Genomic DNA, 25,530 nt, shown 5'->3' on the forward strand with positions numbered 1-25,530 from the left:
TAAAATACTAAAATATTATAAAATGTCACTTTGGATCAAAACAAAAGTTCTCCAAATATGATTAAGTTGGCCAAGTTGGCGTTATGTTCTAGATACTTCTTTTCTTTAAAAAGAGGTTGCACCAAGGAAGTCAAACAAACTTTCTAGATTTGACAAACATTTTATGATTTCTGGGAAAGAAACCTTCGACAATTCTACAGAACCTAGCTCTTCCTAAGGGGTCAATATGTGACAGAGTCTACATTTGTGCCAAATTTGTCAAGTCTCCAATGGAGACAAATTCACAGAGATTTATTCTTGATTCAAAAATAATATCAGCATTGAAGATTATGATTCATATGAATGGGAGTTTAAAATAATTGTTGATTATTTTGGTGGAGAGTTCATGGTTCAAAGATAAAGCCTTGATATATTTCTTTAGTGGAGCTGAAAGTATTTTATAGCTGCTGCAAAGTTAGTATTAGCAACTCAATCATTTGTTTGGAAGCTAATATAGCAATATAAATAATTTATAGCTCAAAGAATGATGGTAGATGTGTTGCAAAGGAGTTATTCTATAAGATTTGGCTATGAAGATAGCCACCCAAGATCTAGAGGCAATGGAAAGCACAATAACAAGAGAGGATAATATGATAAAAATCGAATGTATTCTCACCAAGAATGCAATACAATAGATGGAATATTGGATGGCAGTACATAGGAGAGCCCTTGAATATAGCCAAGGTAAAAATGTAGGAGTTAATGAGACAATGACAAGTACGTTCAATCAACAGAAAACTTATCACCCACCCAAGGTGGAATCACATGTTCACTAGAGGTGGATCATCCCCCAATGTGTAATAAAGTGTTACATCCCAAATTTTGCCCTAATTTTGAATTTGATCATAACTATTAGTTATTCATATACATTGTACCAACTGTTAGCGAATTATTTCTTTTCATGATCATGTGAAATGAGTTAGTTATTTATATACGTTGATGAAATGACCGATAACCTATAACTATTATTAGATGGTTAGCAGTTAATTGATTTGAATTAACGATCAATATATTTTGTTTTGAATTACCATGGAATTAATGTTTTGGTGAGCATGTTTTACATGGGTGATTGCAAGAGAAGACTAAAGAGAGGGGAAGCATTGTCAAATGAGATCATCGGAATGGGATGTTCGTTGGTTCAGTCATCAAGATCGTCAGGTATGACCTAAGACTTCCTTGGAAAGGATATGAAGACTTGTCCAAAGGTTACATTATAGGACCACATGAGCTATTAAAGAAGCCATATAATAAAAACATAAAATAATCTAAATTAAAATATAATGCATACCTTTAGAGATTGTTTATTAAATTTTATCTTATCATTATAATAAACACTTACATACGAACACATAAATATAAAAATGAAATGGCACCAATAAATTATAACAATATAATCTAATGATGTCACCTCATCAATAAACTCATGTGAACGTACATAAGAACATATTATAATAATAAAATAAAGTTGATAACTCTTCAACTCCTTATTCATTTTCGCTCCTTATTTCTCCTCTTTTTCAAATCGAATCAATGATTGAATTCAATTGGTTATCTTGGAAACCGATAGAAGCCGAGGAGTCTCGGCTAAGTCTTTAAAAGAGCCATAAGCCAACCAAGCTATTCATTCCTTTCTCGTCTGTCACGTCTCTCCTCGAAGCCGCATTAATCCTTTTAAGCCGTGTTACCCATTCCCCGCCGAGCCAGTTAAGTTCTGTTTGCTCAGTTGGTAAAACACAAATTATTCCTTTATTTCCGTCAAGAGATCAAGCTAGTGCTGAAAGGAATTGCGCTACAAGAGCATCAACCAAGGACGGGAGGTGCCACATCCCAACTGACATCCGGCCAACACACAGGTCATGATTTAATTGCTTTGCATTCCATATTATTATTCCTTCTCCCATGAATATAGGACCGACTACAGTCAGCTTTTACAATGCTAAGTGTATGAAAGTAATTGATTATTGTCTTCCTTGCTGGAGTAAAACTGCTCACATATCACTAGGACTGTGAATGAAACATTTCATGTAATTGAATATCATAAGTCTATCCTCATTAGGTAGCAAACCGAATGCACCAACGTACTTTTACTTTGCCGATGATCTTTTGCAAATCCTTTGAATTTATTGAGATCATTTAGTTCTATCTTTGTAAATTCGTAACATCTTTATGAAATCGAATTGCAACTGTAAAGAGTATTGAAATCAGTTTCAATAAACATGTTGTCATAATGAACAGAATATTTATGGATTTAGAACATCAAGGAATTCACTGACAAGAAGCCATGAAATGGTGAAGAGGAGTATCAATAATACCAGAATGCTATAATCTCACAAACACCGAGGAATTCATCGGCAAGAAGCCATGAAATGGTGAAAAGGTGCATCAATAATATCATAATGCTATAATTTCACAACACCGAGGAATTCACCAGCAAGAAGTCATGGAATGGTGAAAAGGTGTACCTAATAACAGAATGATTATAATCTTTCAAACACCTAGGATTCACCCGACATAGAGGCCATATAATGGTGAAGAGGTGGAATTTAACCTGCAAGAAACAATAATGTAATTTCATTTGAATAATGGTTAATTAATAGCTCATGCAAGTCCCGAAAATGGAATCTGTTGTCAAGTCGAGTGGTGGAGATCAGGTTCATGAACCCAATTGAAATCCTTGGCCAAGGTAGTTTCAGGCATATGTGCCAATCTTGAGATCACTTGTTTGTCTATAGATGTCAGTTATATAGGTATAACTGATGGGGCACTCAAACCACTAGGTAGCTCGGATGGCTAGACTGAAGAACATCCCAAGCTCGATCTCGAGGTAGGGAGGGCCATTCTAATAAATTAGGATGTGTGGGAATAAGTATAGTCCGAGGTTGGGAGGTTAAACCTATGTCAATGCTTCTCCTCTCACCAATGCCAAAGCTTGAACAATAAGATAAAGGGATTCTTAAACCTATGTCAATGCTTCTCCTCTCAACAATGCCAAAGCTTGAACAACAAGATAAAGGGATTCTTCCGTTATTACTGTATGTTTCTTTTACACTTTTACTTTTAACCCTTAGAAAAATAATTAGATAGAGTAAATATCGAAATTTATATTGAATAAATATTTCAATTGATATAATTCAGTTAAGAAAGTTAGTCGTTAGTTTATTTTCAGCTTAATATGTTAGCAATTAGAAATGGTTAAATTGTTAGCAATGTATATAAATTTATTTATTCCTTTTGTTCTCATTATATCAGCTAAACATGAAGTACAGTTAGACTAGAAACAGTTACTTTTATCATAGTTATATTCGGTTAGTAGAAGTCATTGTCATGTGAAATGGAATCAATTACTTATTACACAAATTATTAGGAGTTTAAAATTGGTTAAGAAAATTTGTTTGTTACATAAACTATGTGCAGCATGTGCAACAAAGGTAGGGAATGATAAAGTGGTAAGTTCACAAAAATTGGATCACCCACCGAAGGTGAAAATGTACATCCACTATAAGTGGATGTGATAATGATAAATCCACATAAAGTTGAAATGCTCAAACTACTCCTATGCAATTCCCTAAGTAAGCTAAAGTAAAGTGCAATTATGAATCAGGTGAGATATAACCTAGGTAAAATATGTTAATTACACCAACACCCCCCCTTAAGTGCAACTCAGGGAGAATGTAAAAAGGTTAACAATGCAAGATGGGTACTTGCTACTGTGCCATATTAGGAACCCATGTACAAATGAAAATGCAATTTCTTACAAGTGGAGAAAGGAAGAAAATCACAAGGAGCAAAGCACCTCTACCAAAAAAGATGAAAACACACAATGCTCTCAATGATGTATGAAAGGAACAAAACCTCATGTAGCAAAAAGTCCCTCCCAAAAAGAGAGAAGAGGGAAGACCGTGAAGCAAACACATCAAATCATCAAATCAAAGAGATTCATTCAACCAATCAATTATTCATATCGAACACCAATAGAAGCAAACGCATGTACAACAAAGATAATTAAACAACGGGCAGAGGCAATCATGAATATAACATAACAACTTATTTGTAATCTCTTAATTGTTGTGGTATGAATGAATAGATATGCATACACATTAAAAATTATTTAAGTTGCAGGATTCGACCCTTGGCAACCTTGTACTAGTCCAATTTGAGCCTGGTACTAGTCTTGGTCTGGTATGTCAACGGGTTAGGCCAAGGTGTACACCAAGTTTATTACATTGTTATGATGGTATGATCATGATTCTATGATTACAAGTTTATGGTGTTTTTGTTGTTATGGTATGATCGTGATGCTGTGATTACAAGTTTATGGTGTTTTTGTTGTTTAGATGATATTGTGTGACATTCTAATCTTGATTCATGCTTCTAAGTTGTTTCAACATGCAAATATAGATATATAATTTTTAACATTGTTTATACTATATATCTATATCTATATTTCTATATCTTTTGGGTTCATTTGGGTTTGCTAGTACAAAAACAATGTTAAAAATTATATATCTATATCCATATTTGTATATCTTTTGGGTTATTTGGGCTTGTTAGTACACACAATGTTAAAAACTATATATCTATATCTATATCCTAAGACACAAGGTTCGAGTTTGACAATTATGAAGTTCAAATAAAGTTCGGCAAGGCAAAAAAACTGAAAAAAACTCGACAATAAATTCACCTTATATAATTTTCAAAAAATCATAAATATATAACCTTGATTCCTAACTTTGGAGGGTTTGTAACTTTGTGGAAACAATTGTAGATTATGATTTTTTTTACTTTTCTATGCGAATAAGGAGAATTAAAATAAAAGAATATTATTTTTTTTAATCTAATCTTTACTAATAAATAAAGCTATGAATACTACAGAATTAAAAATAATAATAAAGTGCTCCGTTCTTTTCCACCAGTGCCCGTTTGAACGGAGAACAATGTAACTTTCTTTTTAACATTTAAATATAATATAAAGGCTTCGGCCGTTTACCGATCAAAAATAATAATAATAATAAAGTACTATACTAATAAATTAATTAATAAAAACAAATAAACATATAAATATCAATATTTTAATGATAATAAATAAATAAATAGATATAAAATATACACATACTATATTTGTTTTCTTTCAATAAATACATACAGATACAAATATTTACCATTGAAAAAAAATTAATAAACATAGCATTTATTATTATAATCTTATAAAAAAATCAAAACATAATAATAAAAATAACATTTGTTATTATAATCTTACTAAACTTTTAGACCTAAACAAACAAATAAAAATGTTATTGTAGCCGAGACCATCGCCTACAAATGGCCATCGCAAATGAAGTGTTTTGGCAAACTATACACGCAAAGGTCTGTAAATAGGAACCGAATGGAGATGACAAAGGAAGCAAAGCAGACACAAACAAATGCAAAGTAAAGCAAATGCACATTGCAGAATGAAGTAGACGCAAACAAAAATAGAGTAGACGAATGACTTCAAATGCGACCCTCCAACGATGCCAAACACAATATTTGTCAATGATTCTTTTGCCCTAACCTTGCTTCGGATACACAAATGAAGGGTATTGTTTTAGAAGTTGTTTTTGCCCAAAAATCCAAAAACAGCTCCAAACAATTATTATGATGAATTTAGATGATTTTTTTCCATTATTTATGGGTTTGCCGAATTTCGAACCTTAAGCCAAAAATTCGGCGAAACCTGTGACTAAGTACATGGATACAACATAGAAGCAGCAATCAAGCTTAGAATGTCACATAATATCATATTAACAACAAAAATACCATAAACTTGTAATCATAGCATCATGATCATACCATCATACCATCATAACAATGTAATAAACTTGGTGTGCACCTTGGCCTAACCCATTGACATACCAGCCCAAGACTAGTACCAAGTTCAAATTGGACTAGTACAAGGGTCGCCAGGGGCCGAACCCTGCAACTTAGATAATTATTAATGTGTATGCATATCTATTCATTCATACCACAACAATTAAGAGATTACAAATAAGTTGTTACGGTATATTCATAATTGCCTTTGTCCCTTGTTTAGTTGTCTCTGTTGAACATGTCTTTGCTTTTGTTGGTGTTTGATATGAATAATTGATTGATTGGATGGATTCCTTTGATTTGATCATTTGAGTTATTGGCAATTTATGATAAAGTAATTATTAATTAGAATCATTAGATGATTCAAAAGTGATGACATTATGAATGCTAGTTTTATATATTGGTAGATGATGACTGAATGGATGTCAAATTGATATAGTAATGCTTGGTAGGTGAATTGTATGTTTTCTATTTACAAGATGAAGTAATGATTGATGCGGATTTAGTGATTGATTGCTTGATCTTGCTGATTGATTGTTTGCTTGATTTCTTGAGGAATTGATGATAGATTGTTTGATTGATTTGTTTAGATAGATTCATGTGTGATGGTTGATAAGTCCCCCTTCAATACTTGGAATGAAATCTTCTTTATACTTAATTGGTGAAAGGGTCTCCAGCTTTCATAGGAATTGAGTCAACACTTTTTGTTGTTGTCTTTGTGAATAATATATTGGTCCCCAAATTGCTCTCCCTTGGATGTCCTCCATGAACAAAACCTTCTCCCCTTTATATCTTCCAATGTGGGAGAGAGTCGCACCTCTTCATCATTATTGCCCTTTGCAATGGTTGCTACCTTTAACCATTTCCACCCTTTGGAAGAGTCGCAATCCTTCATCATTTCTACCCTTTGAAAGAGTCACAACCTTCCATAATTGTCACTCTTCGAAAGTGTCACAACCCTTCATAATTAACACCCCCTTTGAAAAAGTGCCATGTCCCCACCGTACACACACAAAACACAATATTCTAATGCCTTATATAAATGAATCCAAGTGTCCAATTTAGAAGGTAAGAAATAATAATATCCCTTGAAGGCCAACCCATGTTAAAACCTTGTTAAGGGCTGACCAAGTTAAGATAAAATATAATGAGGCTAATAATAGCCAACCCCCCTTATTGATTATATAACACCCATTTTGGTCAAAATAATTAACAACAAATTAATGGCCTTTATAGCTAGCCGACTTACACTTGAAGTAAGTCAACTACTAAGTGAATGGGCACTTTGGATGATATAAGAGAGAGGTCTTGAGGATCATTGAGGGCATCATAAATAGAGAAAGAAATTAAACAAAGTGAAATTGAAGCAGATCAGATCCAGCGCAGAAAGATATGGAAGAATCTGAAATATATTTTGAGAGGGGAATAACCAAGTCAGAACATCAAAGAGGATAAAATGAAGATAAGGGAAGGCAGGCAATGCAGATAAGCAAGAAGAATATCGATCAGGATTAAATATCTTATCAGAGCAAAGGCATTTATTTGAAGTGGCTCAGTCAAGACAGAAGTATAAGGGACAATTTGATGTTTATTGAATTCAGCGACTTCCATAGCTAGGATTCAATACTACGGTATCGATTCCTCTTGGTGATCTCATATGATAAGAGATTTCAGCAGTTTGTAAAATTCTGTATTGGGGTCTAAATCAAGTAATTAAACAAACAATCGTGCAGTCATCCTTTATCAAACATGATTCTAGGGCAGAGACTAAGAGGGGGCCCAAGAGGAGACATTACAGATCGAATCACAAAGTAAGTGAGCAGATTTGGCATTATTAATTAATAATACACAGCAAATTCAAAAATGTGCTGTGCAATTTGGTATGAATTCCTTAAATATGGCATGATACGTACAAATTGAATCTGCACAAGGCTGCCCAATGATGCACTGTTGTTACATCTGCTTAGCATAGCACAATAAATATTATTTATATCTGCTCATTACCAATTAGATATGCTGCTGATAAGTGATTATTGAATATACCAGATAAATGCTTAATACTATATTATTTGTAAGTGCTGATTGATTCTTAAGGTCAGCCATGGTAGAGAAAATGGGGAATTACATGTATGGGAATGGTGACAGGGTCATCTTCAAGGTATGCCACCTCATGGTATAGGACCATGGAGTCCCATGAGGCCAAAGGGGTACAGAGAGTGCTGCCTTTGGGCTTTAGAAAGGATACTTCCAAGGCACCCTACTAAGTAAATGCATTAGGAACGTTCAATCATGGGAAGTAGGATAGAAGTGGCAAGATTGAGAGTTAAAGGAAACCTCACTGTATACTCCACCTCACCAGGATGGCATGGGCCACAAGAGACCAATAGGGATGATATCCACTCTTGGGCTTAGGGTAAAGGATCGCCAGGGCAGCCTATTGAGTCACCTTATCTTTCATATGGTTGAGCACTCTTGAATTAAATTAAGTGATCTTGTGGTAAGATCCATACTTCTAGTATAAGCTAATTTCTAACTAAAGAGCTCTATTTCATGAATAAATTAATGCCCTTTAGAGCTAGCCGACCTACACTTGAAGCAAGTGAACTGCTAGGTGAATGGGCACTTTGGATGATATAAAAGAGAGGTCTTGAGGATCATCGTGGGCATCGGAAATAGAAAAAGAAATTAGACAAAGTGAAATTGAAGCAGACCAGATCCAGCACAGAAAGATATGGAAAAATCTGAAATAAGTTTTGAGAGGGGAATAACCAAGTCAGAACATCAAAGAGGATAAAATGAAGATCAGGGAAGGCAGGCAATGCATATAAGCAAGAAGAATATCAATCAGGATTAAATATCTTATCAGAGCGAAGGCATTTACTTGAAGTGGCTCGGTCAAGGCAGAAGTATAAGGGACAATTTGATATTTATTGAATTCAGCGACTTCCATAGCTGGGATTCAGTACTACAGCATTGATTCCTCTTGGTGATCTCATATGATAAGAGTTTTCAGCAGTTCGTAAATTTCTGTATTGGGGTCTAATCGAGTAATTAAACAACCAATCGTGCAGTCATCCTTTATCGAACATGATTCTAGGGCAGAGACTAAGGGGGGCCCAAGAGGGGACATTACAGATCATATCACGAAGAAAGTGAGCAGATTTGGCATTATTAATTAATAATACACAGCAAGTTCAAACATGTACTGTGCAATTTGGTATCAATTCCTTAAACATGGCATGATACGTACAAATTTAATCTGCACAAGACTGACCAATGATGTGCTGTTGTTACATCTGCTTAGCATAGCACAATAAATATTATTTATATCTGCTCATTACTGATTAGATAGGCTGCTGATAACTGATTATTGAAAATACATGATACATGCTTAATATTGAATTATTTGTAAGTACTGATTGATTCTTAAGGTCAGTCATGGTAGAGCAAATGGGAAATTACAAGTATAGGAATGGTGACAGGGTTATCTTCAAGGTATGTGTAAAAACCCCAACCCGACTCACACTACTGAAAGTAAGTTATTTTCCCAAATTTTGAAACACCACATTGGAATATGCACTGCCCACAACTAATTGAACAATTTCAAATAGATCTAGCAATTGGAAACTAGCAATTAATTTCATTTACTTAAATATGGCTAGCAGCAAAATGGCCAAATTATATAATTAACTATAATTGGTACCAAATTGAATGTCTTGTAATTGGGGTTTATACCACTCTGCAATTTGGGATTTAAGGCAATGCTGCAACAACAATAAATCGGAAAAAACCTGTGACTTCAGATCCAAATTGATCCACAAAAATTGACATGCATTTCACACAGTTCTGCAACTCCAGTTGAGGTAATGAAGTTGTCTATGCTCCTATCAGACTAGCAAGTGCCTCCACATAGATTCTGATTGCCCAACAGCAGCAACGCCTAGAGATTATCAGCAGGTCACCAAACTTGGCTATAGCAAACATATAATCATGCCCTCCAATGGTGTCTGAATTCCTTCAGCAGGGTGACACTAGAATTTACTCAAACTCCAAAGGCAACTACAGCTCCCAATAACAAGCAAAACAGCAGCAGAGAATGTCAACAGGCTGCCCAGTAACCCACGACCAGAATTGCAAATCAGTTGCAATTCGATTTTGCCAATCAAGTGTAGATCAATTTCCAACGTTTCAGCAGAGATAGATGTGTCAAACAGCAGACATTAATGTGGCCTTTGACAGGACTTTTAGACCACTGGAATTCAACGCCTTTAACCAGAAATCTAGGCGTGTGAGGAGCCAATGAGAACTTACAGCAAAACTCTAAGAAATGACGCCAAACTCCAGACCCTAGGTGTACCAAAGCATGAGGTTTTCTTTAGCTATCAGCCCTCTTCTCAATCAATGGCAGAATATAGATAACCTCCAGCCAACATATATCTTCCAAGCCACAGTAATGGAATATGCCAATCAATCTCCAAAAATGCAATACTCCCAGCCACAAATAATAATAGTAAGGGAGATTAAATGGAATCACTTTACCTCAGCAGTGATTTGAAAACACTTCTCAGCTACCATTATACTTCAGCAAGGGCAACAAAATTCGGTACCTCAAAAAGCCACAAAGGCAACAAAAACAAATAAATATTCAAGCGTGCTTTTCTCAACAAATGGGTCTGTATTTATACCTCCAAATTCCCTTTAGTTGCCAAAATGTAACTTCACTCAAGAAGCTTCACCACACAACATTAATTAGAAGCTTCCTTTAGATTCTCTCACTTGACTTGGCTTAACTAATTAATAAATGGCACTTTCCAATGATAACTCAACTCTCAACTTAAGCGAAATTATAAAGTTAAATTATAACTTTATAATAAGCCATTAAATAATTAATAATAATTTGGCCACTAAAAATATAATAACTCTATTAAATAATTAATAATAATTTGGCCACTAAAAATATAATAACTCCCAAAATACTCATCATTTAAATATGTCGTCTAAAATAGGAGTCATACCTATTATTTCTCCATGTGACCAAATGCACTTTCCAAAAATAGAAAGGGTCCATCTCAATCAACATCAACTTACCACAAATAGTAAGTACACAAAACTAAGCCCAAATGAAGTCCAATCTGAGCCAAACGAAGACCAACCTGTAGCTTATTGAATTGTGGAGAAGATAAGACCCTCCCAAGTCAAGCCACTACCTCTAAAGACCCTCTATCCACAATAATTAGCCTATGAGGATCACATTAATAGGCTAATCCATGAAACTCTGATATTGAGTGGGGACATTACTGTATGCCACGTCATGGTATAGCAGCCAAACGAAGACCAACCTGTAGCTTATTGAATTGTGGAGAAGATAAGACCCTCCCAAGTCAAGCCACTACCTCTAAAGACCCTCTATCCACAATAATTAGCCTATGAGGATCACATTAATAGGCTAATCCATGAAACTCTGATATTGAGTGTGGACATTACTATATGCCAAGTTATGGTATAGCACCATGGAGTCCCATGAGGCCAAAGGGGTACAAAGAGTGTTGTTGTTGGGATTTAGAAAGGATAGACTTCCAAAGCATCCTACTGCGAATGCTCCCTGTGATCTCTATCATAATAAGTGAATGCATTAGGAACATTCAATCATGGGAAGTAGGATAGAAGTGGCAAGATTGAGAGCAATGGTTATAGGAAACCTCACTGTGTACTCCACCTCACGAGGATGGCATGGACCACAAGAGACCAATAGGGATGATATCCACTCTTGGGCTTAGGGTAAAGGATCTCCAAGGCAGCCTATTGAGTCACCCTATCTTACATATGGTTGAGACCTCTTGAATTAAATTAAGCAATCTTGTGATAAGATCTCTACTTCTAGTATATGCTAATTTCTAACAAAAGAGCTCTATTTTATGAATTATAATTATAAATGATTCCTAACTTGTTTGTTGGGTCTCAATTAAAGTGGACTAAATCTCTAACCCTACTTTGTTTCAATAAAAAATTGTGACATGGGGCAAAATTTGGGTATTTATGATTTAGGGGCACTACAAAGAGTCACAAACTTCCATAATTACCACCTTTGGACGTGTTAGTGAACAGATTGTACTTCAAGAATATTAACACAAGATGGCTCACATTGCTCGTATGAAAATACAAATGCTACTAACAATTGAAGAAGTTATCACTAAGTTGATAACTTTCCTCTAAATTGAGAGGTACAGCTCCATCTTAACAGATATACAATACATAAAAACACGAAGTATGCTTTTCACCAAAAAGCAATAAAGGTCCTCAACACCTACCCATAACCATGCAAGTGGATATTGAAGGATTGAATATTAAATCAAGCAAATGCAAGAAAATGATACAAAGCCCACTTCCCTCATACTCACAGTTGGTAACTAGTCAAATGAAGAATACATATGCTTTCCAAAAGATGACTTAATCCAAAAACAAAGTTCCAAAATCAAGCACATGCACAGGTAGAATGACAAAACATGCTGCTGAAAATGATTTTAATGAGACAAAGCTCAGTACAATCTAAGGGAAACTATAATGAATTCAAAGACCCATTTACACGTCCATTGTTATTTCAATACCAACAATGAGTTCACAAGCGCAGACTTCTATACATTCCAATTGCATAAAAAGAAAATATGCCCTTCCCTGATACAATTAAATCAGAATTTCCCTCTCCTACAGCCAACAAAATGCTGGAAAAGAAGGAAAAAACCAAAGCCCCTGATACAATTAAAAACTCTCTAATATAGTACTAATTCCTATTTCCACGACGACGGTTACAAAAAGGAATTAGAAATGGTTCATTTTTCATTATCAAGAAAAGTAAGCTGGCTCCACTTCCATATTACTTTGTCTACGTCAGCATGCAACAGTTTTAGGAGATCCTCCGTAAAGTTTGGAGCTTCCTCTTCTTCTACTTCAGTCAGGGTGAAACGGAATTCCACACAGTCTCTCAATTCCTCTAGCTTAAGGACATCGCTTTTGTAGGGGGTATGACTGATTCTCAGACCCTAGATAGTGGAAAACATTTTAGAAATAATGTTGATTTGCTTCATCTCAACTTCCATAGGGTCAGGCTGAAGCACTAGTTGATATTCTTCATTATTATATCCTTCTGGAATTGGAATTCCCATCTCGACAATAGGGAAATTATAGTTGGTGTGGCTTGTATAATGGTGGTCAAAGAAAATGGTGATCAAGAAATACATGCATACCTTATTTGTAATAACTCTAATTAGTTCATTAATGAGGACGGCGTATGAGAGAATCAAAGGTTGTACTTCGCCACCTCATTAGAGGACTTATTTCCAGCGGATCTAAGATAAAGTACAGTGATCATGTCATTCAATGCAAAGATAACAAAATGATGATCATGCCTTGAGAAACTCATAGTCAGTCAAGCGTCTTCTTTCCAAAGCCTCAAAGTTTAGTTGGAGGTCATCAATTTGCAAGATCGAGTGACTAGGCGACAATGTTGCCAAGTAGCAAACACACCAAAGTATGAAAGTTTAGTCATGGCTTTTCAAGCTTCGTGAATTTGGCCATCTAGCGACATATGAGGGTTTGGTCTTTGGGGAAGGCATCGACCAAGTGATGTCAAGCCCACGTAAGGAAAGTTTTGAAAAAGAGGGGTACGCACACACCAAGGCTAATACTAGCTCTAAATGGGGACAAGGACTAGGACAGACAACGAGAACCCAGATCTTAAAGGGAACGGATTAGTACCTTATCCATCAGGTCATAGTCATGAAGAGGCACAATGTGGGGGGTTGCTTGCAAAAGGGGAAAGAGCAATTGAGAAAATACACACCAAAACTTTATTTACAACTATTTACAGCGATTAACCCCTTACCTCCAAAATACTTTAGAAATTTCACTCGAAACCATTCATAGGCTAGGAAAAATATGAGCCACTTCTTAGCAATGAATTATGGCCATGATGTATAACCAAGAATAATAGCTCTCTGGCGACTGCTTGACTTTCAGATTTTGGATTGGTTACCTGCAAGATTTTTCTACACATGTATTCATGCCCATACAACCATTCTTCATCAAAAGTTTCTAAAACAATTCCGTCCTCCTGCTTGGCTTGTATAAAATTATTTGACCCAAAACCATTTATGCCTTTATTAAATACATTGAAACATGGCATTGTGCCTTCAAGAATCAAACTTTCTCCCTTTGGACTACATGAGAAACTAACTCCTTCATACACAAGTAGAAGCTGCAATTTCTAAAGATTACTTGTTGAAGTCTCATCTCTTTTCTAAAAAATGGAATCATTTTTGAAAGCAACATTCTCTTCATCCATATCAGCAGACTTCACCAAGTTGTCAAATTCTTCCAACATAGGATCAATTTTGGTTACTAGAAGTTCTTCTTTTACTGTGCAAACTATGTCACCATCATGAAAATAATTTGGAAAGAGAATATCCTTAGTTCCATTTTGGGATTCAATTAAACCATCAAAAGACTGAAATGTTAACTTTTGAATATGCCAGGAATCTTCTTTATGAAGTATATTTGCAAAGGTGTTAAAATGTCTTCCTTTCTCTTGAGAATCTTTTCTCCATTTTCTTGATCAATGAAGCTGAAAGTTAAATATTGAGGTTGAAATCTAACTGGTTTGTTTCTTTTTCCTTGTAAGGTTTTCATCTTCATAAAAAGAAAAAGCCTCCATTTCTGGATCACAATCTAAAAATTCTTTAGAATGGTACCATGCAATTTATCAGTTTTCCTTGATCTTTTTCACCTAGATAGAAAGATAAGATAAGATAAACTATTAATGTCCAACAAGAGACCACAAACAGGCCTAAGGGATTGAAGATACAAACAGGGGCCAGAAGGTAGCAAGACCACCAAACGGTGTCCGAGAAAAAGGAAATAGACAGAGCAAGAAGCAAACAAAGAGAACCAACACTACACAAGAAAGTTTCTAATTTAAGGAAAAAAAAGAATTTGTACCTTTCTTTGCATTCTTAGGGCCGCACTTAAATTAATTAATCCCAAACCTTGGTGACATTACCATTTGCATTTAAGATTCCACACAATAACTTCTCAGCGTTGATCTTTTTCAAGAAACAATGAGGGACATAGGCATTTTTATATTCCTCTGAGATGCTTCCTCCATAGGTGAAATGAACTATTATTCCTTCTAGTCTTCTTGCATGCACGCTAAAGGAATCTCAGATCTTTTATTTTAGCATGGTGCAAGTTTTGCGACATCGCCTGATATTTCTCTAGCTCAAGATCCTTCGACACATAATATCTTCGATGCACACATTTCAATAGCCATGTCGATTGGTGGTCTTCACAGGGATTCAAATTGTTCCTTTCGGCTTCATAGATACTTTCTTTGCAAGCATCACAAAATAGGTGAAGTATCTAATCATCTATAGTCAATATCTCTTCAACAATTGGTGGATGCCTTCTTTTAAATTGATTCATTTTCTCAGCCCAGTCATGAAGCCTTATTCTGAAATCTTTGGATAGAGCAGAGTTGCCAACCTTATTTCTAGAAAAGACACTAATATGAGCAAGAAAGCACCAATCTTCTCGCCATCCCTAGTGGAGTCGCCAAAAATCTGTTAGAGAACAGATTGTAATTCAAAAATATTAACACAAGCTAAGTCACAATGCCCATATGAAAGTACAAAATGCTACTGACAGTTGGAGTACAGCACCCTCTTAACAAATACGCAATGAATAAAAACACTAAGTATGCTTCTCACTGGAAAGCAATAAAGGTCATTAACACCTACCCATAACCATGCAAGTAGATGCAGAAGGATTAAACATTAAATCAAGCTAATGCAAGAAAATGATACAAAGCCGACTTCCCTCACACTCACAGTCGGTAACTAGACAAATGAAGAATACATATTCTTTCCAAAAGATGGCTTACTCCAAAAACAAAGTTCCAAAATCAAGCACATGCACAGCTAGAATGACAAAACATGATGCTAACAATGATTTGAATAAGACAAAGCTCGATAGTTGATACAATCTAAGGGAAACAAAAATGAATTCAAAGACCCCTATACAATTCCACCACTATTTCAATACCAAAAATGAGTTCACAAACTCAAACTTTTGTATATTCCAACTGCATAAAAAGAAAATATGCCCTTCCCTAATACAATTAGAAATTCAGAATTTCCCCCTCCCAGCAGCCAACAGACTACTAGAAAAGAAGGAAAAACTCAAAGCCCCCTAATACAATTAAAAACTCTCTAATACAATGTTAGCATGAATGCTGATGGTATTCCTTTGGGGGAGTATCCTAAGCATTGGTGAGCATGTGGCAGTATTGACATGTTGCATTCATGACTATGTTTTTCATTAATGTCAACATAGCAGTAAGTCTGTGAACACTAGCCAAGTAGCAGATAGAGATCAAGGTCATACGGAAAGAGGTATAATGTTCTGGTGATGCGCGGGTAAAGACATGTTTCACACTATTTCCTGATGACGAGGTTAAATGCACATAAAATGGGTCTAAGTCATGCCCAAGTTGTAAGGGATTTATAGAGAGCAGTACAGAGACAAAGTAACTATTAAGCAGTTTCTGATGATTGCATTATATCTTCTAACAGAGATACAATCTAGAAATGTGCAATTAGATAGTGATAGAAGACAGTCTGATGGTGACGACAACAATGCGCAAGCCTTAGTGTCGCATGTGTGATAAGTTGAATAGACTATGAGCTGACAATGCTATTATTATTGCGAAATAATTAATTATCTTATTATAAGTAATTGGGAAAGCCTCAAGGCCGACTCAAGGAATTATTTTGAAGATACGATATAAAGGAAAGATGTTTTCCTCGTTTGCAAGTGTGTGATTAATCTATTGAATGCAAAGTAATCAAGGAAGTGTGAAAAGGAGCAGAGTGTTCGGTGAATGTGAGTAAGTGATCCAAGGGATTATTGGATGCGAAGTTTGTGATCTAGTATTAAGATCAGAAGGAGCAGAAGTCTAGTTGACAGGACAGAGAAAGAGGAAGGAGCAATATAGTTCAATTCTATTATTCTGCAAGAAATAATACAGAGATAATTAAGACAGTGGGTTCATTGGTCTTGCCCCTGAAGCTATTTGGACAGTGGGTCCATCTGCCTTCTACAACTCTTAATAGAGTTGGCACAACTCCTAACAGGGTTGGAATCTCCTAACAGGGATTCAAAGTCTCCTAACAAGGATTGATATGTATTGTATGTTTTCATAGACTCCCAACAAGGTCCATCCTCCAACAAGGAATATTTATATTAGTACATCATCTTGTGGGTACCATCCCCACCGAGGTTTTCCCTCTGATCAAGGGCTTCCCTAGTTAACATATCTGGTATTATTGTGCAGGAGTATCTTGTTGTGGTTTTTTATTACATTGCTCATATAGTTAAGTTTTAATAAGGTTGATAATTGTGATAATAGTTGGATATGCAGAAAATAGTCTATAGTGGCACAAAGTTCCACAAAAGCTGAATACATTGCAGTAGCGATGGCCTCTCGGGGAGCAGTTTGGCTTAGAAAGTTACTAGTGGGATTATTTGGTCAAGCCATGAATCCTACGATTATTCATTGTGATAATCAGAGTTCCATCAAGCTTTCGGTGAATCCAATTTTCCATGACAGGTTCCTTACCATTATGTAAGAGATATGGTAGACAAGAATACTGTAAAATTAGAATACATTTGCACTGCAAAACAGACAGTAGATATTTTCACCAAACCTCTCTCTAGAGTGAAGACAGATCACTTCAAGAAAAGACTTGGTATGATTGAATTATAAAATTTTGTATTCTTTGAATTATTAATAAAATAATTTTATTGTCAAGCTATTGACAGTTATGGGCTCCACCATCTGTACTCATTATTTAAGAGGTGACGTTCTCTGAGATAATGTGTTGAATGGTAAAGAACTACTGTTAGATCTAGATGAGTTCAAGATCATTTGTGACATACAAATTTCTATGCCTATGAATCACAACTTGGATAAAGGAAGAATTTATTCTTCAGACTTTATCATGTGTTTTGGTAGATCTTAAACTCAAGATCTAGTTGTGATATAGGATTGCCAGTACCTATGAGTCACAACCTGGATAAATGAAGAATTTAATCATTCTTCAGATTTTATCCTGTGTGTGTTGCATTACATGCGATACTAACATCACTAGTATAAGTGATAAGTCATATCACAAGATGGTTATATGACGCAATATCATGTGTTCCATGATACAACTTGCTCAGAAGATTCAGATAGATATAGAGTATCAATCTATGCTTATTCATCGTAATTGATGATGCTAGATATGTTATCTCTCAATATGATTATCAAGTTAAGAGGGAGTGTTAAACTTCTAACATCGATATTCATACTGGTCTGAGTGTGCAAACTGCACATTACTCTTCTCTACTTGAATACCATTCTAGGGCGTTTAAATACATTACACTTGGCTAAGGAATGAGCCGCGATCCTTGGAAATGATTTTTGTTATGCACTAACGATAACTACTTAGTTATGTATGTTAAACCATTAGTCATCTCCCTTGAGCGCCGATTTCTAGAAGGTAATGTGGGCCGACCTAGAGAGGGTCATGTCCCTTGAGGGGGAATGCCCTTTGGTCATGGTATACGAGGTGGGTGTGATTGAAGTTTAAGGACACATTGAAGTCTGCTCCTTAATCAATACTGCCCTAAGATGAATTGCAGGAATTATAAGCATTTCCAGAATTATATTATTTCATTCAAACAAGACTGTTTATTGAAGATTATCTACAGCAGACTAAGAAAGGTGCAATCTAAGTTTGATTCACTTCAGAATTTGCAGAAACTTTACAGAATCCTCCCCAATAGATCAGTGGAAACCTTAACACAATAGCTTTGAGGGTGAAACTCCAACAACAAAATATACATTACCCATGACTTGTCAATTGTCAGCAGTTCGGTATTCATTATGAGATACTCATAGTATAATCAAGGAACCAAGAAAAATTATCTAAAAAATAATCATTGAAAGATCATATGGCTTACTGGAATCAATGCAGGGTAAAAATCTGGAAAACTGGAGCCTACACCTCCATAAAAAACGGATCACACCCTCAGCAGATGGCATTTCATACATCTATGTCATATTGCTTGATGCACTCAACCAGCAACCAGTCCTCGTCAATTTTAAGCCTACTGATTTCCCTTCTGTATAGATCAGGATCTTGTAAGTCAATTTTTAGCTGTAGTCCTACAAATGCCGTGTGTGAAGACTCTGAAATTTGAATTTCTTACAAATTCTAGCTGTTGAAGTGATACATATTGCCAATCTCTTTGGTTACATTGTATCTTTAGGATTTACACTGACCTAAAAATTTGTATCATTTGCCCCATTGTCTTATCCAATCAGCTCTGCCATTATTTTGGATGATATAATCAGATCTCTAAATGAACAGATATAAGAAATCCAAGTGAAGGTCCAATCTGCCTATAAAGAAACCAATATGTTTTTCTCCAAGTACATATCATTACAGCTATTACTTAGGGGACATAAGCCAATGGATGGAGATTTTGTTATTGGTTTATGGATTTTCACAAGGCATTTGAGACATTTCAAAGGCAACTCTTGTTCCAGAAAGAAAGAAAGTTGTAAACATATCACAACTAACCCATGAGTTGAAACAGCCAATACAACTTGCAAGGATAGGTTGATGAAATAGTTCAGTTGGATCTGATTATGCAATATCAGTATATATAAGCATCACATATATATATATATATATATATATATATATATGGAGAGAGAGAGAGAGAGAGAGAGAGAGAGAGATCCTGATATGCCTTCGACCTGATAACTGATCTTCATATTTATCTGTGACATTCAGTCTCATGTTTACCATAACTCATCAACCCTTTGATACCATATATTTTCATGGACTTATCACTGTCCATTATGATTACTGTGCAAACTGATATTTGCCAATGTTTTGATTGGGAATCTCCCCATGAGTAGCGCACAATGTTTAGTTATTGCCCTGATTGATATCGGGCTCAAGTTAATTAGTGGATGAGAAGAGTCATGTCTCTATGTAGATGTGTCTCTTGACATTTATATATATATGGATTGTAGATGTTTTAGAGAATATATCATACAAACATATTACTATCCAAGCATCTGCGATCTGGTCTGAATTGTCTCAAGCACTTTATCATATGCGATTCAGTTCTGCATTATTACGCATAGATAACAGTGGTCATAGTTCCTTCAGATCTCAATATAGTTATTGTGAATAACAATGATCTGCATACATAGATCAACAGTCTGAATCAGTTTTCAAGATATCAAACTGACATTATCTCTATAAATGTTGAAGTAAACTGATTAGAAAATTGAATCCGAATATTCTAACTTATAGATCTATAATTCCTTAAAAGAATATTCAGTTACAACACAGAAGTGTTAAAATTGACGTAAGCCTAAGGTTCTAAAAAGTAAATAAATACTATGAACATGACTAGTGGAGATAGAGCTAATGCACTTACCATCAAACCCGAAACCATATGATATATATCTGACCACAAATTATTATGTTAAAAGTTAGATAAAGACCCTTTGATAAAATTGAACAAGATACTGAAGGAGCCAAAAACTAGAGACCAAGGCTGAAAATTTGAACTGCCATATGGTTGGAAGTGCCCAGAATTTGAGTCTTCTAGACTTGTCAAACTTCTTGATAGTAGTGCATTACGATGCAATGATATCCAATGCCTAAATTGAATTGTGAAATGTTTTTTACATTCATAGCACCACTGGGAGAAATATTTAAGACAAGGAAGTCCATGATTATCCATACTTTACTTGGAAAAACTTTGTTTTGATGAATTGGAGGGGATACAAGCAATTGTATAGTGTTTGTACTCATATTTGCAATCCTACTGTATGCAGATGAATTGTTGTAATTTTATTATCCCCCAAAACTGTGTGCCTTTACATGCAGTTGAATCTGCTTTGTGCACTTTCTTACGAGCATAACTATGAATTATGTGTCAAACTGGGCAACAATAAAATCACAGCATTTAAACTGTCCCGGAAGTATAAGCGATTCTAAAAAATGAAACCAGCTACAAAACAGCAAACTAATAATTAGGCATCATGGGAACGGAAAGACAAAGCTTGCACACTTTCAATGTTGAGCAATGAATAACTAAATAATAACGCAATAGGCTGCATGTTTGGAAATTTGCCAATGAGATGACATTTATGATTTTATCTGTTTAATCATAATGCATTTCCATTAATTTTATATGGTACAATGAATTTTGAGTTGAAATAATCTTCAGCCAATGATTTCATAGGCAAGAGAAATTATAAAGACCATTGATCAACTAGAACATGTTGGTTTGAAATAACAAAAAGTAATTGAAGAACACCATAAAGCACCAGCAGGTTTGCTTACTGATTTATAATCATCACACATGTCCTCAATTATAGAAATATTAAATTATATCCAAGCAAAAAGAAAATGAAATCTGAATGTTTTGTTAAACTTCAAGTCTCAAATTGCAATTATATTTTTGGCACTCTCCATACTCCTATTACTTTCTTCATTTTATTCACATTAGCATTCTTTGGAGTTCAAAGGAATATGTAATACCCTCAGAATTTGTCGCAATAGTAGACCATTGCATTGAAAAAAGCACAAAAACTACAAGCCAGCACATTTTTATATGACTGCTTCTATGCATCCTCTCTGCGAAAAAAATTAAATCAAAGAATTAAAATTTAATCATATTATTGGTCTTTGATTGTCTTATATTTTTGAAAAAACAAACTGGAATAACTGGACCCCAAAGCAATAGAAACAATTTAGCCAGATAATTTTTATGTGCACCCTCAATTACCAAGATCATCCAACCAATGCTTCAGCTCACCTCCAGAACAGCAGTACCTGATAGATAGTCATTTACAAGCAACCATAAATGAGAATGAATATATGTCAACAAATGATATCCGTTAGGAAAGGCATTACAAAAAATTATTTTGTCATGTATAGCAGACCTCTGAGCTCCCTTGATGATGATTTAATTGCACACCCATCAGTTTGCCAAGTGTAATTAGATGTACAGCAATCTCTTGTCTGATTCAAACACCTATAAAACCATGAACTAAAAAATTTAAAAGAAACGGAGTAATCTTAGCTAGTGTTCTCAAAAAATTGTTAGGTTAATTTTCTTTGCAAATCCATATCACAAGGGTAAAGATTACAATTCAGTCTTGTACCAACATGCAATCAGAGGAACTTATCTCATCATATAATGCTCTACTATGCGAAAACTGCCATATGCGAAAATGAAGCCTGTAGGAATAGCAGGCACGAAATGGAGGAAACAAAATCAAAGATTGCAACCCAGAGAGTTAGCACAATATAATAACCATAGGAAATCAGATGATGGATTTTTAGTCTCAACCACCAACAGGTTTGCGGCCCTGGAAGAACAAGGAGAAAGAAACCCGATGCATTCATGGGTAAATCGGCAGCAAGAATCTGCAAACCATCCAATAGCCCCCACGAAACCCTCAGGTAACTGTGAAACCCTAGCTCGTCTCCCTTTCTCTACTATAGAACAGCTAGACAACCAAATCAGAATCTTCAATCTAACAAAATATGCGCAAACCGCATTTTTCATGTCATCAGCCCAATCGAATTCTCATATAAATGCGATCCCGCTGACAGAGCCGCTCCATATAACCTATTCCACTCCATCATACATTCCTCCACATCGCAGGATAACTAAAACCACTAGGCAAGCTAACCCTATAGTATCTCCAGGATCGCACCCTGTTAAAACCCTAGACAAGCCCATTAATATTGCCATGAAAGCCATCAACGAAACATGGTATGATTGCCTTAAGAAAGGGGTTTTTGCCATCTGAAACGGTCCTACTAAAGATATCCCTCTATTAACAGATTGGTTAAAAGATAACTGTCGAGAATAGGTAAGTATCTTCAATCATTCGGATAATATTTTGTTTTTAAAATGTGAGGAAGAATTTATTAAAGAAGAGTTAATCTCTGTTTCTGATTGTTTTTTTAAAGGTCATTGTGTGAAATTTATAGAATGGTTTCATAACTTTAACATAGAAATGGTTGATTGTATGATTCCCTTATGGTTTACCTTGAATTCTCTTCCCCCGGAACTGTGCGATGTAGATATTATTTATTCCTTAGGTTCTGCAATTGGGGAAGTAATTGCTATAGATGCATCCTTTTTCTACTGTAATAGTATCAAAATTCTTATTAATGTCAACATTAAACAACCATCTGTAATCCAAAAGAAAATCGCGACTGGTCAAGCCTCTTATGATATTAAATTCCAACTCTATAAAGGGAAAATCATTGATATCTTGAGATCTGATGATTTACATCAAATCAGACCCAAGATCCTCCCCCTCATCACAGATTTCAGAAGCAAATTTCCAAAATTGAGCTCTGGGTTAAACCACACGAAGCAAGAATAGGGTGGAGAGTATTGCCATCCAAAGCAGCAGAATGGGCAAGATAACCAGAATAATCAAAGGATGTCCTTAAACAGCATCATAGTGGATAAGGCAAAAGAGTTTGCAGCTGCACCATTGTTAGATCCCATGGAGAAATTGAAAGGAGGAAAGGCTGGGAGTTCCTTAAAGAAAGTTAAAAAACACAAGAAGAAAGGAACATATATTTCCAGAAAGGACACTAACAGAAGTGGAAAGGACTTGAATAAAACACAGCAACAGAACACCAAGGAAAACAACACTGAGATTGGAAAGGAATTTGCTCCTAAACACTCCAAAGACACTAGCACTGCTGAAAACCTAGGAATCTACATAGATATTGCTCCATCAGTCATAGGAAATGAAAAGTTTAGGACCAACAAAGAGGCAGGGGATGATTTGGACAAGCTCAACACAAATCTTGACCCACCCATGAGACATACAGTGCAGGACGAACAAGAAGAACCCACAAACAATGATAAGGAAGGCACAGTTACAACTACTCCCATGTTGGAACCTGCAGATATGTTAGAAGCAGAAAACGCTCTACTACTTTTGACACCAGAGATGGGAAGGAAGAACATTTCATTCTCTTCAGAGGAGCAAGTACAGGTCAGATCACACAACAAGAGAGAGTCTGAAACAGAGCATCTTAATCAAAACAACAAAAGAGACAGAGAAATAAGAATTTCGAAATTTTGGCAGACCCCGGCTGAGTATGCTTCATCCCCCTTTACTCCATATAAGGATCAGGAAGAACCCTCTACATCGCATCTAACAGGACAATTAGAGGACAACCAATTAGCCCTGTCTCTGGCTCCAGATATCTTGAAGAAACTGCCCGGAGTGCTCATCACATGTGGGTAGAATCCCACTACAGTCAATAGCTCAATTCATACTCATCACAACATGACTCAGCAGATGCACAAAGGAGAGACTCAAGCAGAAGATTCTCTAATAATGGTATTCCAAGAATTTCTGAATGAAGAAGAAATCTCAGACCCTTCAAACACTATAATTAATATGACAGAGGAAGAAGAAGTAAAGATTGACCAGCTTGCCGAAGAAATGGCCCAAGTTTTTTGTCCAAACAATCTTGATAAGACATTGGAAACACAGAAAAAGGAACTGGTTCTGAGGGTCCTCAAATTAGGTGGCGAGAATTATTCTTGTGAAAATCTTAGAAGAGACATATTGAATATCCAAATGGAAGAAAAGGCAGCAGCTTCTTTCAAACAATCGGAAATAGCTAAGCAGATTATTGAAGAAAGCAACTCAGAGGACCAGGAACACTTATCAGATAAGAAGATGGACATAGTTCAGACAGCAGAAGGCAACATTGGACTACTTGGTATTTGCATGACACAAGAAGGGCCTAAGGTTCCATTCTGTGGTAAGCTAAAAGGTAAAAGAGGAAGAAAGTCATTAAAGGAACTTAGAGAATCAGAGAGCCGCAGCAAGGACCAACAGAAGATTGACCAACTATTCCACAATGGGAAGGGGAAGTACCTTCCTGCGCAAGTATGAAGCTCACTTCTTGGAATACTAGGGGCCTCAATGCCCCTAGCAAAAAAAGGTTATTAAAACATAACCTCAAAGAGTTCAATTCTAATATTATTTTCCTTCAGGAATCTAAATTAAATTCTCTAGAAATAGACAAATTTAGTAAAATGCTTGGAGTATGGTGCTCTGTGTTCCAAGAGTCTATAGGGGCCTCGGGGGGTTTGGGCATCCTTTGGGATCCTAGGAAGGTCAACATTAATATCCTAAAACGCAAAAAAAATTGGATAAGTGGGAAGGTACATAGTTTAAAATCGGATCTTAATTTTTTTGTCATTAATGTGTATGGACCAATCAATAACTCGGATAAACTAGTAGTATGGAAAGAAATTGGGCATTTTCTGGAAAGTATAGATAACGATCTTTGTATTTTAGGGGGTGACTTTAATACAATCTTAGATATTAAAGAGAAAATAGGAGGTTCACAGGTGCTTTCACAAGCATCTAAAGACTTTAAAGATTGGTGCACCTTGCATTACCTAGTTGACTCACCTACTAATAATGGGATGTACAATAGGAACAATAGAAGAAAGGACTTT

The 25,530-nt window shown here is 35.6% G+C and overlaps 1 protein-coding gene across 6 annotated transcripts in view; it reads right to left on the reverse strand.

The window, feature by feature from the left end:
* LOC149573171 (LRR receptor kinase SERK2-like) overlaps nucleotides 1-25,530 on the reverse strand; it is a 140,745-nt gene that overhangs the window by 107,839 nt on the left and 7,376 nt on the right. For 2 of the 6 annotated variants that reach the window (XM_089814344.1, XM_089814345.1), the window contains exons 2-4: nucleotides 21,956-22,047; nucleotides 21,799-21,845; nucleotides 21,552-21,647 (exon numbers count right to left, since the gene is read on the reverse strand). The exons of 1 other annotated variant lie outside the window; for it this stretch is intronic. In XM_089814344.1, coding sequence (XP_089670470.1) covers nucleotides 21,552-21,642 — 91 coding nt within the window. In that variant the 5' untranslated portion in view covers nucleotides 21,643-21,647; nucleotides 21,799-21,845; nucleotides 21,956-22,047. The remainder of the gene's footprint in view (nucleotides 1-21,551; nucleotides 21,648-21,798; nucleotides 21,846-21,955; nucleotides 22,048-25,530) is intronic. 3 more of the 6 variants (XM_089814346.1, XM_089814343.1, XM_089814342.1) reach the window with 3 other exon arrangements.

This window comes from Cupressus sempervirens, chromosome 2 (genome assembly GCF_028749045.1).
Source record: "Cupressus sempervirens isolate cs-2001-9-10 chromosome 2, ASM2874904v1, whole genome shotgun sequence".
In the NCBI taxonomy this organism is placed as follows: Eukaryota; Viridiplantae; Streptophyta; class Pinopsida; order Cupressales; family Cupressaceae; genus Cupressus; species Cupressus sempervirens.